The 17,479-nt window shown below is 38.8% G+C and overlaps 1 protein-coding gene across 1 annotated transcript in view; it reads right to left on the reverse strand.

Moving 5' to 3' along the window:
- Positions 1–16,777, reverse strand: part of ST6GALNAC5 (ST6 N-acetylgalactosaminide alpha-2,6-sialyltransferase 5) — a 78,595-nt gene extending 61,818 nt beyond the window's left edge. The window contains 2 exon segments of the mRNA XM_070941257.1: positions 15,045–15,320; positions 16,608–16,777. Coding sequence (XP_070797358.1) covers positions 15,045–15,320; positions 16,608–16,622 — 291 coding nt within the window. The 5' untranslated portion in view covers positions 16,623–16,777.
- Positions 16,778–17,479: the final 702 nt, after the last annotated feature.

The raw sequence follows: 17,479 nt of genomic DNA on the forward strand, positions 1-17,479 counted from the left end.
AATCTGAGATCTTTGATCCATTTTCTTAAAATTCCCTTGTGCAAAAGGGGAGGCTTATCATTTTTGCCATTGGAGCTGTGGTATACTTGATCTAATAATCTTAATAATCTAAACATTCTTGGAGACTCCAAAAGATTAGGCAAGATATTTACATTTGTGAGGTCTATAATTAAAATAGACCTGTATAATTAGTGTTCTTCTATGGCGAATAAATAAATTTATTTATTTATTTATTTATTTATTTATTTATTTATTTATTTATTTAATTAATTAATTAATTAATTAATTTTTATACCGCCCTTCTCCCGAAGGACTCAGGGCGGTGAACAGTTAAAATAACATACATATAAAATGTGAATATAAGATGATTAAGCTAACTTGGTTCATCGGTTAAGAATCTTCAGCATAAAGATTTAGAACAATTAGAAGAGATTTATGCCAGCCCGGCTTGGTGAAACAGAAAGGTCTTAAATGCACGACAGAAAGTACGAAGATCTGGGATCATTCGTATCCCTAGGGGTAACCTGTTCCAAAGGGTAGGTGCCCCCACAGAAAAGGCTCTTTCTCTGGGAACCACCAGTCGACATTGCTTTAGTGATGGCACCCTGAGGAGGCCCACCCTGTGGGAGCGTGCTGGTTGGTGGGAGGTTATTGGTTGCAGAAGGTGGTCTCGTAGGTACCCAGGTCCTAAGCCATGGAACACTTTAAAGGTAAGAACCAACACCTTGAAGCGCACTTGGAAGACCACCGGGAGCCAGTGCAGCTCGCGTAGGAGAGGTGTTACATGTGAGCGCCATGTTGCTCCCAATAACACCCGCGCAGCTGCATTCTGGACCAGTTGGAGCCTCCGCATGCACCTCAAGGGGAGCCCCATGTAGAGAGCATTACAGTAGTCCAGACGGGAAGTGATGAGGGCATGAGTGACTGTGCGTAAGGAGTCCTGATCTAGAAAGGAGACACCGTTTTACGGTGGTTCTCCTCCTTTCTCTCTGACCGGTCGCAGTCTGTGTTGACAGGGGGGCAGAGATCGACCCCGAGGCCCCTTATATGCGGGGTGCCGCAGGGATCGGTTCTCTCGCCCCTTTTGTTCAACATTTATGTAAAGCCGCTGGGCGAGATCATCCGTGGTTTTGGGGTGAAGTACCATCTGTACGCTGATGACACCCAGCTGTACATCTCCACCCCGGACCACCCCAACGATGTCCCAGTGCCTGGAGGCCATACGGATCTGGATGGGGAGAAACGGGCTCAGGCTCAACCCATCCAAGACCGAGTGGCTGTGGTTTCCGACGTCCCAATATAGGCAGCTGGCACCATCGCTGGCTATTGGGGGCGAATCATTGGCCCCCATGGAAAGGGTTCGTAACTTGGGTGTCCTCCTGGATTCACGGCTGTCTTTAGAAGAGCACTTGACGGCCGTGACCGGGAGGATTTTTCATCAGGTTCGCCTGATTCGCCAGTTGTGTCCCTTTCTAGATCGGGACTCGTTACACACAGTCACTCATGCCTTCGTCACCTCTCGTCTGGACTATTGTAACGCTCTCTACATGGGGCTCCCCTTGAGGTGCACCCGGAGGCTCCAACTGGCGCAGAGTGCAGCCGCGCAGGTGGTTATGGGAGCAACGTGGAGCTCCCATGTAACACCTCTCCTGCGCGAGCTGCACTGGCTCCCGGTGGTCTTCCGGGTGCGCTTCAAGGTTCTGGTTACCACCTTTAAAGCGCTCCATGGCTTAGGACCTGGTTACTTACGGGACCGTCTACTACCATCAATAGCCTCCCACCGACCAGTACGCTCCCACAGAGAGGGGCTCCTCCAGGTGCCGTCGGCCAAACAATGTTGGCTGTCGGCCCCTAGGGGGAGAGCCTTCTCTGTGGGGGCACCGACGATCTGGAATGAGCTCCCCCCAGAGATACGGAAGATTCTGGATCTGCGCACCTTCCGCCGCGAGCTGAAGACGCTTTTATTTCATCAAGCTGGCCTCGCCTAAATCTTCCCCCTTTTAAGTGTAAATTTTAAATTTTTACTGTATTTTAAAATATGGGTATTTTAAATTATGGGTATTAATTCAGCCAAATTTATTTAATTCATTTTATTCGATTTTAAATTTTGTATATCTATGTGTTTTATTTCATGGCTGTGCACCGCCCTAAGTCCTTCGGGAGTAGGGCGGTATAGAAATTCAATAAAATAAATAAAATAAACAAATAAATAAATAAAGGGTCGCAACTGGCGAACCATGCAAACCTGATAGAAAGCTCCCCTGGCCACAGCTGTCATATGCTCTTCTAAAGACAGCCCCTAAATCACATAAGCCCCTAAGAAACTGTAAAAAAATAGAACTTTATTATGTTTCTATTTGTCACTATCTGAAGAAGTGAAAAGAGAATGTTTCATGAAAACAAATCCCATCTCTGGAACATTCCTGTCGTTTTAAGATACTTTATCACAATTTCCCAATCACAATAATTTCCACCTTTTTCCTTATGTATCCTATGCCTCATATATAGTACATGTTCCTCAGCTCTGCAGGGTTGAATGTTATTTTCCCTTAGAGAAAGCTACAAGGATTAATGTGCTAAGTAGTGTTATTATAACTGCTTCGTCTGCTTCGACCTTCCTATAACCAAAGGGCAAAATTTATTCAAATTTAATATAAGGCAAAGGACAGATGTTACAAAATATTTATTTTATGGGTACTAAAGCTATAATAAATCTAACATGCATTAAAACACATTTGTACAGGGTTACTTAGCCAGACCAAGCAAAGCAAATCTGGAAGCTTTGAACCAATATCCTCTCAATTTTTCACACCATTTCTTACTAAATAACATATTTCATAATCGTGTTTTTACCGTTTTTTTCATTAGTGGTTCCAAAAAGCAATCGTAAGTTTTAAAAAATTCCCACTTCATTATTACAACACACAGACACAGTACTGCATATATTTAGTTATTAGTTTTTTCACATTGGTTATCTAAAAGGAGATTAAAAACAAACAAACCTTGATGACCTCTCCTATTTTTTTCTTATGATTTGATACAATAAGATGTATTTTTTTAATTAGTTCTCATAACTCCACAATCTCAATAAATGAAACCTATACATCTGACCCATCAATAGAAAATATATGGAGCTCAGGTTTGAATGATTGGACTTTAGTCGTTCTCTGAGCTTGGTTTTTTTCCTGCTGCTTACTATATTGATAATATTCCCAATATTTTGGAGAATGAAGTTTGCTAGTTGCCATACCAGTTTTGGTTGGGGTGTGGTTTCTTCCCTGATGGCCCTTTATTAGATTAATTTTTTTATTGTTTACCTGTTGTTGTTTCCTGCTTCTCTGAATTTTGATTGACACCACCTAGTGTCCGTGTGGACTGAGGTGGTTTATAAATTGTATAAATAAACAAAATCAATTCCTATGTGCAAAGCAAGATATTAATAAGAGATAGTCAAATATATTTCAGACTGATTATAAAATGTTATTCAAATTCTTCCTCTTTAAAATTAAGACTTCTGAAGCACACCAACCAGTTTAAAATACCACAACATATGTTCTTTTAAAATTCCCTAACCTGTTTGTATTTATAAATGCTAAATGTCTTGAGCCAGGATATCTGAAAGCAGTGAGATAGCTGCCAATATAAGACTATCTTTGAAGATATGGTTTTATCTTCCACCAAAGAAAAAGTTCAGATAGGTAGATACACAAAACACAGCTTTTGAAGCAACTCTTTGTGAAATGACTTTGTAAAAAAAAAAATCCCCAAGATATACTTAGATAGGAATAGCATTTAGATTTATATACCGCTTCACAGAACTTTACAGCCCTCTCTAAGCGGTTTAGAGTTAGCATATTGCCCCCAACTTTCTGAGTCCTCACTTTACCAACCTTGGAAGGATGGAAGGCTGAGTCAACCTTGAGCTGGTCAGGATTGAACTCCTAGCACTGGGCAGAGTTAGCCTGCAAAACTCCATTCTAACCACTGCACCACCATGGCTCCTAGATTCCATTCCTACTAAATTTTCATAAAAATCCTATCAATGACTTCTAAAAGGTTTTACTATTGTTTTGACTTTTTAAATTTTGTGTGCATTTAGGTTGTAATGTTATTACATTACTGTTTTAAATTTGACTTTTGCATACAACTTTATTCCATCCCGGAAGATGGAGCAACCAGTGCTGTGGAGTCGGAGTCGGAGTCGAGGAGTCGGAGTCGGAGGAAATTTTGGGTACCTGGAGTCGGAGTCGGAGTCGGCAAACAATGCACCGACTCCGACTCCGACTCCTACTAAATTTAGATTGGAATTTTAAAAAAAGCAAGTTTAAATGTCCCAATTCACAAAAAGTTATAATTAATGACTTCTCTACTGTAAGAATAAAGACCAATGCATGCAGTGCCTCACGTAACCGCAAAATGAACACGTTAAGTGACCGTGAAGAAGCATGCTTTTCATGTGCTTCACTATAAGGCACGCAACGCACAATTAGGAGTGGCAATACTTATACTTTCCATAGTGTTGTGTTCTGCTGTTACAGGGAACGCAGCGCCCATGGGTAACCTAGCCTCTCACTGATAAGGGATTAAGTAAATATGTTTTTTGCAGGACTAGAGACACTTGCATAAGTGAAGGGAATGGAGGGTCAATAGTTCAAGACTGAAGCTGTAAACCATTGGAAAAACTGCTGTCATTCAGCTAAGGCTATAAAAACTTGTAAACTCTGATTGTTAGCTTAAACTTTAAACATGACTATGGGATTCTACTAGGGAAATCATGTTTTATAATAAATGCCCCTTCCTGGATCCTCCCACTGCCCTATCTTCAGCAGCAGATCAGCACACAAAAAGGAGAAGGCAGCAGCTTCTGCCCAACTACCTCTCTCTGCTAGAAGAGCAATCACAAATAAGAAAATTCTTTATATCTGACAAAGTTACCACAAGGATGACACCAGAAAAATTCAAACACCACATTATTGAAATGGTAGTAAAGAATAGTGTACCACTATCCTTCTTTTCACAGACAGCCTTTTTAGGCCTAAATGGAGAAATGGCAAAAAAACTTGGTGTTTCTCTGGAAAGAGAAAGTATAAGGAAACTTATAATTGAGGAGGCCAAATGTAAAAAGGAAGAACTACAGAAAGTTATGAAAGGACGTTTTGTCTTCCTTAAAATGGATGCATGCACACGTCACAGAGTCAATTATTTCGCTATTAATGTTAGATTTGTGGATGAAAATAACAAAACAATAACACGGACCCTCGGAGTAAAGGACACTCAGGCACATCACACCAGTGATTACCTTCAGAAGTTAGTGGAGGGTGTTCTAGAAGATTTTGAAATTAAAAAGGAACAGATTTTATGTGTTGTGACAGATAACACTTCTAACATGTTGAGCACAATTGAGAAGATGAAGGCAGATGAAGAAGGTATCAAACAGATATTAGACTTAGAGGAAGACAGCTCTGCAAGTATTAGAGAAAGTTTAGAAACTGAAGAGAATGCTGACATTTTTTTAGACAACTTTGTTGAAGAAGCATTGAAGCTTGCTACTATTCATCATATGCGATGTGCTGTTCATACACTGCAACTTGCCATAAGAGATGGATTAAAAGATCGCCATGCAGCTACATTAATTGGCAAATTACGGCAAGTAACTGTTGCAGCCAGGGCCCCAAAAACAGATGCAATTTTGAAAAGACGTGCAGGAAAAGGAGCCATTTTGGATCAAACAACTCGCTGGGGAAGCACTTATTTAATGGTGAAGCGTTTGCTTGAACTTAAAGACTTCATAGAAGAAATGGACAATGAAAATCTTGCATTAACTGCAAGCCAGTGGACACAAACAAAAGAGCTGGAGAACCTTCTTTCTCACCCCTTCACTGTCACCAAGAGGTTGCAATGTGATGATCTAACCCCGGGTAAATTCCTCTTGGAATGGAAGAGCCTGTTATATCGCCTGAACAAAAATGGAGGGTTAATAGCTGAGGGCATTGCATCTTCAATGATGAAAAGAGAGAGTCTTTTGCTGGAAAATGAAATCTTGTTAGCGGCTATTTATGTCGACCCAATGAGCCGACTTTTATTGAACAGTAAACAGATTGCTACTGGGAAAAAGGCCCTCTATGATGTAGCAGTTCACATGAAGGGATTACGACCTGAAATACCTCCACAGGAGGATGGAGTTCTTTTAAGCAATAGTGGTAACTCAGAATCATCTTCTTCAAACGAAGAATTAGACTTTGATTCCTTCTTAGACAAAATGGAAGTTGCTAAAGGAAAGCGACGTCGCATAAGCGTTACAGAACCAGTAAATGTCCAAATAAAAAAATTCCAACAGGAGTTTTATAAAGCACTAAAAGAAGTTGAAAAGTATGATCGCTCATCAAAACTTACTGTTGAAGAAGCCATCCTTGTTTATCCAGAGATCGTTAGTGATGTGGCCAGAATAGTTACTGCAATGCCACCCACCCAAGTCAGTGTCGAAAGATTATTTTCAGCCCTAAAAATAATAAAGTCTGACTTAAGAGCCTCTATGAAAGAGGATCTGGCAGAGGCAATTCTCTTCCTTAGAACTCTACATTGAATTGATTTGCATTTGCTAAGCCTATAACTACATTTCAAGATTAATATAAACCATTTCTAGGTTTTACAGATTTTGTTTTTGGTTCATATAGATAAGCTTTGTTTTTGTTCTAAAACAACCAAATAATGTGGTTTGTATTTTTGAACTGGTAAAGTTCCTGTTCCTGATGTTTATGCCTGCTGCTACTATCCAGCAACTTGATTAATTAAATTAATAAAAAAAAATTAATAAAACTTTGTTGTTTTCATTGTGTTTGTCTTTTGCTTAAACTGTTCAATACAGTAGACTGTTGGCTTCCCAGCCAGTAGTCCTGTGGTAATGACATGTATGTTGCCTTTCTTTCCTTCAAGGAATGTATAAAATACATTCGCATATTAATACAGAGGAGTCGGAGTCGGGGAGTCGGAGTCGGAGTCGGAGTCGGAAGTACAAAAAACTGAGGAGTCGGAGTCAGAGTCGGAGTCGGAACATTTATCTCCCGACTCCACAGCTCTGGGAGCAACAAAGAAACAGATTTAAAATACTTAAATGATTTAATACACATATTTAATACATAGAATTGATTAATTAAATCAATCTTGAAGTAATAAGGGTCTCATGAAAGAAATGATCTAAAAGAATCATAGGCAGATAATATAATAATAAGCCTCACTTTGAGAATGACCTTTGTGCTGCCACATTAGCTTATATAAGCACCTAAGCTCAGCTGAGTTGATTACACTAATTAAGAGTTAAATGAGTACTTTGTCTTAGTTTCATGAGAATCATGCCATCATTTCTACATGAATTAAACTTAGGCTAACATGAACATGTTAAGAGCAAAATGATAACAATACAAGTAGTCCTCGACTTACAACAGTTCATTTAGTGTCTGTTCAAGTTACAACGACACTGAAAAAAGTGATTAACAACCATTTTTCACACTTTATGACCATCACACCATTCCCATGGTCACGTGATTTACATTCGGATGCTTGACAACTGGGTCGTATTTATGATGGTTGCAATGTCCCAGGATTACGTGAGCATCTTTTGGGGAAGCCAGATTCATTTATCAACCATGTTACTAATTTAACAATTGCAGTGATTCACTTAACAGATGTGGCAAGAAAACTTGTAAAATGGGACAAAACTCACTTAACAAATGTCTCACTTAGCAAGACAGAAATGTTGGGTTCAGTTGTGGTCATAAGTCGAGATTACCTATATTTTAAAAAACTGTCAACTCTATAAATGCCTCATAATGGTTAAAATCCCTCATTTATGATTATATAGTCTCTTAGTTTGATACACAGGTCTTACACATGACCTTGGGACACTGCATCCATCACAAATATAAGCCAGTTGTCAAGCATCCCAATTTCCATCATGTGATCATGGGGATGGTGTGAATGTGAAAAAGTGATGTCACTTTCTTCAGTGCCATTGTAACTTCCAAGAGTCACTAAATGTATGGCTATAAGTCAAGGACTAGCTGTAACTCTATTTTCCCCCTCTGTTCATTTCCAGTAATTAAGATGTTCCAAGACATGTAGGTAGATATGAGTAAGTCATACCATGACTTCTGAATTTATCTAGAAAAACATTTTATTCCAGATGTATGATGTACCTGGAAGCTAATTGCCTGTAATTCTCTGGTTTGTGTGTGTGTGTATATAGCATCACTGAACTAATGACATCAATTTATCTTATTTTATTATTTATTAAACCTGTGTGACATCCATCTCACCTAGAGGTGACTCTGGATGGTTTACAAACGTTAAAAGCCACTAATCATGAAAACAATAAATAACTATAACCATAATAACAACAAAGAACAATAATTTACAATTAAAAACAGTGGGAAGGAATGGAGCAAGATTCACACAAGTTATTGCTGTTTGAGAAAGAAGTATAGACTTTTTCAGGCTAGTCATGAGAGAATGATATGAAATTCCTTCCACATAGTAGCAAGATGAAATATGGGAACTGGTTCTACATTATGTAGAGTCTCTGGGATCTTGCTCTTATATCAGACTAATGTGAACTACTACTTCATCTTGTTGCTGTCAAATGATGTATTCTGGCATCTTGCCTTGATCATATTCCCTGCGCCTTGGACTCTGAATTGTACATAGAGGCTTGTTCAATAGAATGCTACCAGTGACTCTATTTCTACTGGAGAGATGTGATCCCACACTTAATTAATTGTGTCACTTTACCACATACTCATCCATCTTTAAAAATGGCATTTAAGTTTGAAGTTACCTTCAAAGCAACCCTCTTGCTAGGAAAAGTATCCCTGTTTTGCATTCAAATAACCCAAATAAGAAATCTGTCATGTTTACGGATATGATTCTAGATAGGAAATAATTACCGGCAAGGAATTTTAAATGCAGAGCACAGAGATTGTATTTTTATATTGATTGTTCCAATAATGAATATAGAACTTCAACAAGTGAGTGTTGGGGCCAAGATTAGATTGACAGCTGCTTTGCTATGAAATGAGAATTGGCATTCAGCTAAAGGTACAATCTTCTAACTTGTTTCCATTTCTTTTTAATAGTGGCAGAATATTATTACTTAATACAGAGTGAAAGTTTAAACAAAAACCTAAATGAAGTGAACCCAGCAATGCCATTTTTCCAGCTCAAAGAAATAATGGAAATAATCCTGCTGAGAACAAAAAGGAGCATGTGGTCACATGGTTTAAGATTTTAAATGAAAACAGAAGGGTCTCAATGATTCATTAGGACCTGTACAACTGGAAATGCAGTGAAGCAATTGTATGCTTAGCTGCTCCCTGTATTCGGTCAGCAGTTATGTTATTAAAGATTGCAGCATATGAAGAATTTGGCAGAAGGCTCATGATTAAGTAATTCCATGGCCATTTAGAACACAATAGTAAGTAATCAATATTCTAACAGCCAGTGCTAAGCAGCTAAACTCTGAAATTAACTAGCAAGGTTAATATCCTGTTTACCATTCCATGAGAGGACTTTTGCTTCTGCAATTTCTCTTTTCTTTTTCCTAATATACACATGAGAGCTACTACATAACAGATTTTCAAGGTGCATAGGAAGCCACAGAATGAGGGAAACATTACTTTGCAGATAGACACTGCTGGGCAAAGCTTTTCAGCATTATACACAATTTAGCCACTTAGTTTAATTTCATGTTCTGATCAATGCTTTTTGTTGTTTTTATTCAAGTCTGATGGAGGATTTGCCACCATTAAGCATATATTACAATTATTATATTGTAATAGTTTTTTTCTTCAATGCTAATGTCAGTAGCCTTCATTCAGAACATTCTATATAACAGAACATCAGATGTTACAATGGGAAATGACTATTTCTAGCTACCAATTAGACAATAATATTCCCTCTAAGTGGTATTTTTTACTGGTTTGACATATAAGAAAGTGAAATTTATTGTCATGCATAAACCAATTACTCATCAGGGTTAGGAAAGATGCCTAGAGTTCAAGCTATGTAATTGCTCTAAAATATAAGGTTTGCCTGCAAAATTTAATCAAAATGATTTCATTAAAGAACCCTCAAATTTCCATCTGTAAAATATGATTTAATATTTCTTCAAAATGAACATGCGGCAATCCCAAGTATATGAACTATTCAAAGTTCTATGAAGTTATGTTCAAGTAAACCTATCAAAGATTGCATCATTGATTTATTTGGTCCTAGTTAATAATTGGAAGTATTGGAAGGATCACTGGAAAACTGAAAAACATTACAGAACAAGGCGAGAAGATTACATGAACATATAAAAGACGCTAACCTGTAACTAAGTATAAGATAATTGATTATAGGCTGAAATTATCCCGTAATGATATTTTCCTACTTTTAAAAATAATTAATTTTAAATTCTAAGTTAAATGAACTTAGCCAAAACAGAACTCATTCAATTCAGTATCAAATGACTCCAAAAGAAAGTTTATTTGCAGCTTCTACAAACAACAAATTTGTGGCCCAATTATTTTAATAAAGAGCCAGTTTGGTGTAGTTGGTAAGGCACCAGGCTAGAAAACCAGGAGACTGTGTCTAGTCCCACCTTGTGCATGGATAATTTTAGGTCAGTCATTCTCTCTCAGCCCAACCCAACTGGCAGTGGTGTTGTGAAGCAAATAGGAGGAGGAAGAAGTATGAGGTATGTTCACACCCTTGGAGCTATATATAAAAAGGGAAGGATAAAAATCTAGTAACATATTTTTCCAAAGCTATGCAAAGAGCCTTACCCTGAGGTGAAGTCTTAACTACCAAGAAAGAAAGAAGCAACAACAACACTCCATCAGTTTCAGCTTCCTGAACTGTATGTTCTAACTTAGTTTTCCCATAGCAATTCATACATTGTATGAATTCATACGAAGTAATTCATACTATGTATCTCTAAGAGATATACAGAAAACTTGGAAGTAGGCAGCTCTGTTGATTACAACACATAAGTAACATATGATTCCTTTTCTTCAACAGTTTCTATTCCAGTTGGTAATTATAAAATCTATAGTTTTTTAAAAAAATATTGCAGTTTGCCATGCTACAAGGCGTGCCAATTTTTTTAACTTTCAATTTCGAAACATTAGGGGTGCTCAAAAGTCATGACATGCCTTGGGGATTGTAAAAATATTTTGGTTACTTTAATATAACTTAGATGTGCTTGGTAAATAACTACATCAATGTAACTTTTTAACATTTTGTTTGTTTCATAGTCTGTCACAGGTCTATGGAGATTCTCATTCATCCAGGTCATGGTTGTCCCATTTTTTTGTTTTTCTTTGAAAACGTTTCACTTCTCCTCAAAGAAGCTTCTTCAGTTTTTCAGAAAAAGCACAGTTTGCCTTGTCCCAAATCCTTTCCCTTTTGTACTACATCTTTTACATCCAATTGAAGGCAAAGAATGCCTCACTACTTACTTCTTTAAAGTGCTTTGAAATGATTTTTTTCCTATTTAAGAAAACACTAACAAAAACTATTTGTTTCTCATAAACAAATATTAATGGCCTAATAGTAAGCAGATTGGGAAAAGTTTGAGAAAATGATCTACAACCATACAAATATATCTCAATTGGCTTTTCTTGAATAAAAAAGTTCCCCAGCTAGATTTGTTATCCAGCAAATATTGGATTAATATACTCAATATTATAACATCTATGCTATATTGGAAAATTTTCACCCCCAGAGTAAAACTGAATTGATGTAAAGCTTGAACTGAATAGGTGATATATTCTATCACTGGCTAAGTAATGGACTTATCTTGTATCAGAAAAGAGATGAAGCAGCAACCCTCAATAGATTTTCAAACTCTTGTTTTATAACTGTTACAAATTGGTCTCCACAGAACAGAATAAAGACTATATTCTTTGTTCTCAAATACTAGTAATATCTCTCATTGATTTACACAAAATAATTATGTACCCAACAGTGTTCTTCAATACCATGGAAGACTATGAAAGAACGAACTATTTGCAAACATTTCATCACACACTTAATTACAATACGGTTTCTACGCATAACATTGCTTTCTCATTAAATATTATATACTGGTTAACTTATTCAGTGAAAGTATTCAAGAATATATCTAAACCCTCAGAACTTTTCTTAGTATGCTCTCTACTGAAAATGCTTATCTTAATTTATATATGAAGGATTTCTTTCCCCAAAACCATTTCTATGGAAAGTATTTTTACGCCAGTTCTTTAAATACTGATTCATTAAAGAAATAAAAAATCTGGAGTGAGGAAAAATGGCAGTTAATTTAGAATAAACAAAATTTTTCTTTTAAGGAATAATACTAACATTTCCTTTTAAAATTAATTCCGTATAAGAGACTTGTAAATCATCACCATTGCTTTGTGTTTTTCAGTACAGACTGCCTCATTTTTGTTAAATTACTCACACTGAGGCTTCATTGTGGAAAAAGTAATTCCGTTTTCACTGGATCAAACTTACAGAGATGGATGCAACTGTTGATATTTGAAATATGACTCACAGAAATTATGCATGGTACTTTGACAAAAAGGCTATAAATGTAAATAATAAAACAGCTTAAATTGGGATGGAATACTGTGATTTTCTCCTTATCCTCTGTTGGATATGCATAAAGGCTTGTTAGACAGTTTCCAGAACCATTATTTTTAGGCTAGTTCTTTTATCTGGAGTTGCTATTTCCTCTCACTTTGAATGAAACATTTACATTCTTTTATGATTGGTGTCATTTAATTTCAATATTTTCTGAGAATTTCTCCCAGGTTATTTGATTTATTGACAAAAACTACAAGATGACTTATATAAATGCTTTTAAGTATTCTTTGATTAAATGAACTTTTTTTGTAGTTTCTACCAATCATATTGTTCATGTTGATTTGTGTTGTGATTGAGGGTGGAATTAGTGACATCAAATGTTTTATTTATTCACCAAACTCTCTAAACAAGCAAAATGAAGTTAAGACTATTTTTTTTTCTGAAATGGAGAATAGTCCAAGTTACAGATTTTCTTGCTTTCTTTCTATTAAAGTATTGGGTTGGTGTTTTGTTTTGTTTTTTAAAATACCATTTTGTCATTTAAAAAAAGAAAAGATAGAATGACAGGAAATCAATAATTAAAGCATCACCCTACCACAGGAGGAGAAACAAAACTAATGAAAAGATAACTCAGCAGAACATCATGGTATCAAGAAGTAATAATACTAGTTAAAGTTACAAACAGAATTATTTAAATTAGCATTACTATTCCATGGGCAACATTGAAATTGATCATTAGAAATTATATAAAAATCATTAGGTTGGCCATTGATACAATATTGTCGATAATAATAATAATAAAAAGTTGCCCGTATATCTAGTTGACTCCTGGAGATTATTATTTATCTTTAATTCTTAGGCATGCAGGATTCTTTCTATGGTACACAACTCTAAGGAGAAAACACTCCACCTCTATAGCAAAGTTTAAAACAATACACAAACAGTCTGCAAATGAATGCGCTAAGAAAACACTATTCAGTTAAAAAAAAGCACTGCTTGCAAAAGGGTGTTGATGCTACACTCCACAAACACACTTCCTGGAATAAGCAGTTCTTAATGGTTGGGAATTCCATATTGATTGGACTTACTCTGAACTCAGGAGGAATGACAGAAGGGAGAAGGCATAGTGATATTTAGGAAGTTTTTCTGGCAACGGCATACAAGTGGTTAAACTCCTCTTTCTGAACTCTTTATCACTGCAAATAATCTGGTTATATATTCTTCTAAAATGATTCAGAAGACGTGGTATAGAAAGAAGAGAGCATGAACCCAGTGACTTTTTAAAAAGCAGATTTATTGTTCAAGGTTTCTGCTGACCCTTAGCACTATGATGCAGCTACTTTCAAGGGACATATTAATGTAATGAATGTATAGGTTTTATTATTCTTTCCTATTTTTGAACTTTTAAATTTTAAGGCACACTGAGAGTATAAATTGTTTAAAAAAACTTTTTTCAGCATCTCTTTCTGCACTAATAAAACATGTTTCTGAATTCTTCAAAATGAAGTAAAATAAATAAAAAATGTATCTTAAAAGTTTTCTGAACTAGACTAGGTGTCCAGGTTTTTTTAAAAAATTTTCAGTGATGACTATTTCATAGAGAACTACTTCGCATACTCACTCACCCTGGCTTTTTAATCAGATATGCAATTTATTTTTTAAACAAACATGTAATTTTAAATTATTTTTTTCTTTAATGTCTTGAATAATGACAGTGTCAAATCTACCAAAGAATTTTTAAAAAATCAGCATTATGGATGTTATTCTTCCAAGAAGCAGAAATGTTTTATTTTGGCTCATAAACGTAAGAGGTGCCCTTAAAAAATTGCCCTCTTTTTGTAGAACCACTCCAGCAAAGCAGTGTGATCAAAGCTATTTATCTATGTGATAATTTAGGACCTGCCTGAGTGGCGGCTTGACCTCTGAGAGCAGGGCAAATATTTCCAAGGAAATAGAACATGCTGTAAACTATTTTGTCAATTAAATGGAAACCAGTCTAGCACTGCCATCAAATTAAACATTAGTCTGTAACAACCTGTGGGAGAGATTGCTCTGCAGAGTCTCTCAAGCCTACTGTTGAAACCACCATTATTCCTTATGGATTGCAATTATCCAGAATGCAGAAAAAAAGACAGTCGGACTGCTAGAAACATCCCACAGCCCTACCTCTCTTTAAGCAGTCAATATGCCAAAAAAGGCAAGGGCGCCTTTGAAACCTCCATTCCCGATTGCCAAGCTGCAAAGGACTAGAGTGCCTAACACATCCTTCCCTTCCTGACCTTTCGGTCTCCCTGCAATCTTCCTCCTTTTTTTCTTCTTCTTCTTCTTCTTCAAACCATCCGATCCCGCATCTTAAAAGCGGGAGGCAAAAGAGGAGCTCAATCTCAAACGTCAATCAACCCGCCTGGCGCCTCCCTCCCGCGGCACCGCTTCTCTGCGCTCACCTTGTGATCCAGGACGCTGATGTAGCCTTCCAAAAGACGGTCGGCGAGACCGGGAAAGGGTCGCGGGGAGGCTGTACTCGAGGGCCGCTGGCTTTCCGGCTTCTGAAGCGGGGTGGTCGCCGCCACCTGCTGCTGGACTTGCTCTTTTAAGGCCCTTCTGCCGCCGGCACCGTCATTGCTGCCGCCGCCGCTGCCTCCGTTCCCGATGCTGCCGTACATAAGCAACAAGCTCGTGCACATGGTGGTGAGCGCTAAAGACACAGCCAGCCCATGGCGCTGTAAGGAGGGAGGGGCAAAGAGAGGCTGAGAAGCCGCTGGACACACAGCTCGGGTCAGGGCTGAGCTGGCGAGAGGCGGGCAAGTGGGGGGGGGGGGGGGAAAGCGCTTGGACCTCAACAGGACAGCCGGATTGCGGCGGCGGCAAAGTAACGCTGCTCGGCAGCGGGGGTCTCTCTCTCGCTCCCGTGGAGCGACTCGCAGCGGCGCCTAAACCTGCCTCCCTCCCCTCTTGATTTCCCGCCGGTTTTGCCCCCCCCCCGGCTTCTCCCCGCAATTAGGCAATGCCGCAAACGGCCGGGCGGACTCTTGGCCGGCTTGACCGAATTGGCAACGAGGCTGGCCATTCCCTCCCTCCCTCTCTCTCTCTTTCTTCCCCTCAGGCTGGCGAAGGGAGCGCACACACCCCTCGGTGAAGCGGCTCGCAGGCTGTGGAAGTTTGGACTTCTTCTGGAAGGGCTGGAGGATTTCTTTTTTTTAATATATATATATATATTTCCCTATAAATTCGAAATAAAAGGGAGCTGAGGGACTGCGGGGAAGAAGGTCGGCCGTTCGCTCGTCTCGTTTTTGCAATTAGGGGCAGAAAGACCCCGCGCGCCTATGCTTATTAGCCTTTTTTTGCAAGTTCCAAAGCAAAACGCGAAAAGTGCACTTGGAGGTTGCAACGCGTCGTCCTCTCTTCTCCCTTTTTACTCCCGTCGATTCTTTGCCCCCTTTTCTCCTCCCCCCCACCTCATCCACACCCCTCTCGGGCTCGGCCACCTTTTCCTTTGGCATCCCCGCCGACCTCTCAATTTTGGCTTTGCTTTTGGAATGTATAGATTTGCAACCCGCCTTCTCTCTCCAAAATTAAGGCGTGAATGTATAACAAATGTACATATAGCCTTAAATGGTTAGGTGGAAGATCTATTTATGGTTAAATGGTTAGGTGGAAGATCCATTTGGTCTGCTCGAAAGACCAAAATCGTATCCTCGCCACTTTTAGGATTACCGAGGGCGTCCCACATCCCTGCATTTCAAGCCGGACTCTTCTTCCCCGCCAGCCCTACAGACCCCGACGCTGCGCTGCCCCCGCTTCCCAAAGAAAGGCAGGTGCCGGAAAGTTATTCGCCTCTTCCTGCGGGTTTTGCCAAATGCCCATCGGCAGCACACCCACCAGCCCCGGCTAAAATCACAAATCCAGCCTGCCGGAGAGTCTCCGAGAACGCCCGCCAGTTCCCACGCCGAATCTCACGGTCTCGTTTCAAGTCCTCGCGGCGATCTGGGATCCACGGACTTACTTACCATCAACGTCTTCATTTTTGTACTCCCCCCGTCCTTTATACCGCGATCTCAGGCTCGAACATCTGAAATCACTTTTTCTCCTACGGCTTCCATGGCAAAGGAACCGGCGACATAGTTTCTGGCGGGAACAGCGAGTGAAAATCCAGAGCCGCGGCGAGGATCGACCCAACCTTGAGCCGGCAAGAGAAAGCGCGGCTCTTGCAGAGATTAGAGGCAGAATTAAAACTGGACCCTTTTAGAGACTCCCAGTGATCTGCACAAGTACCGCCTGACGAGGCTTTCTGGGTCCTAAACCACACCTTTTCCTATGCCTTCTCCCACTGAATTTCAGTTTGTGTAGAAATTAGCAGCTTTCCATTGGGTTTGTTCCTAGCTACCAATCTGAAAAAAAAACCCCTCACTTTATCAAAGCAGGAATCTGGTGCTATAAAGGAGAAATGTCCTTTGGGGTGGAGACACCATCCAAGCAGCCCCAGATAGCAAAAGCTATAGGTCTGGGGAGGAGTGGGGGTGGGGGTTCTACAATTTCTTATTTAATCAGTAGGTAATTTTGTAATCATCAGCAATGACATGCTTTCAAAACACAGCAGTAGTATTTGTAAAATCCTGTTTTAAAGAAAATGTTCTAATTATATTATTTCCCTCTTTCCTGTAAAAGTTTCTTGGCACTAGTAACCATCTCTCAAGATTTATATTTGAACTATAATAACTTGCTTACCACATTAAAACATTAAAGTCGCCTTGGTTGTTATTTACGAGGTTGCTCTAACATCTTTCTAAACACTAAAATAAACATTTGAAATATTGCCATTGCCTATTCCTACAGCAAGCTTGTCTATATCTTACTTATTTATTGCTTTATATTTTAAGAA

The sequence above is a fragment of the Pituophis catenifer genome, unplaced genomic scaffold (assembly GCF_029215685.1).
Source record: "Pituophis catenifer annectens isolate HBS135680 unplaced genomic scaffold, rPitCat1.0.hap2 SCAF_3, whole genome shotgun sequence".
Taxonomy (NCBI): domain Eukaryota; kingdom Metazoa; phylum Chordata; class Lepidosauria; order Squamata; family Colubridae; genus Pituophis; species Pituophis catenifer.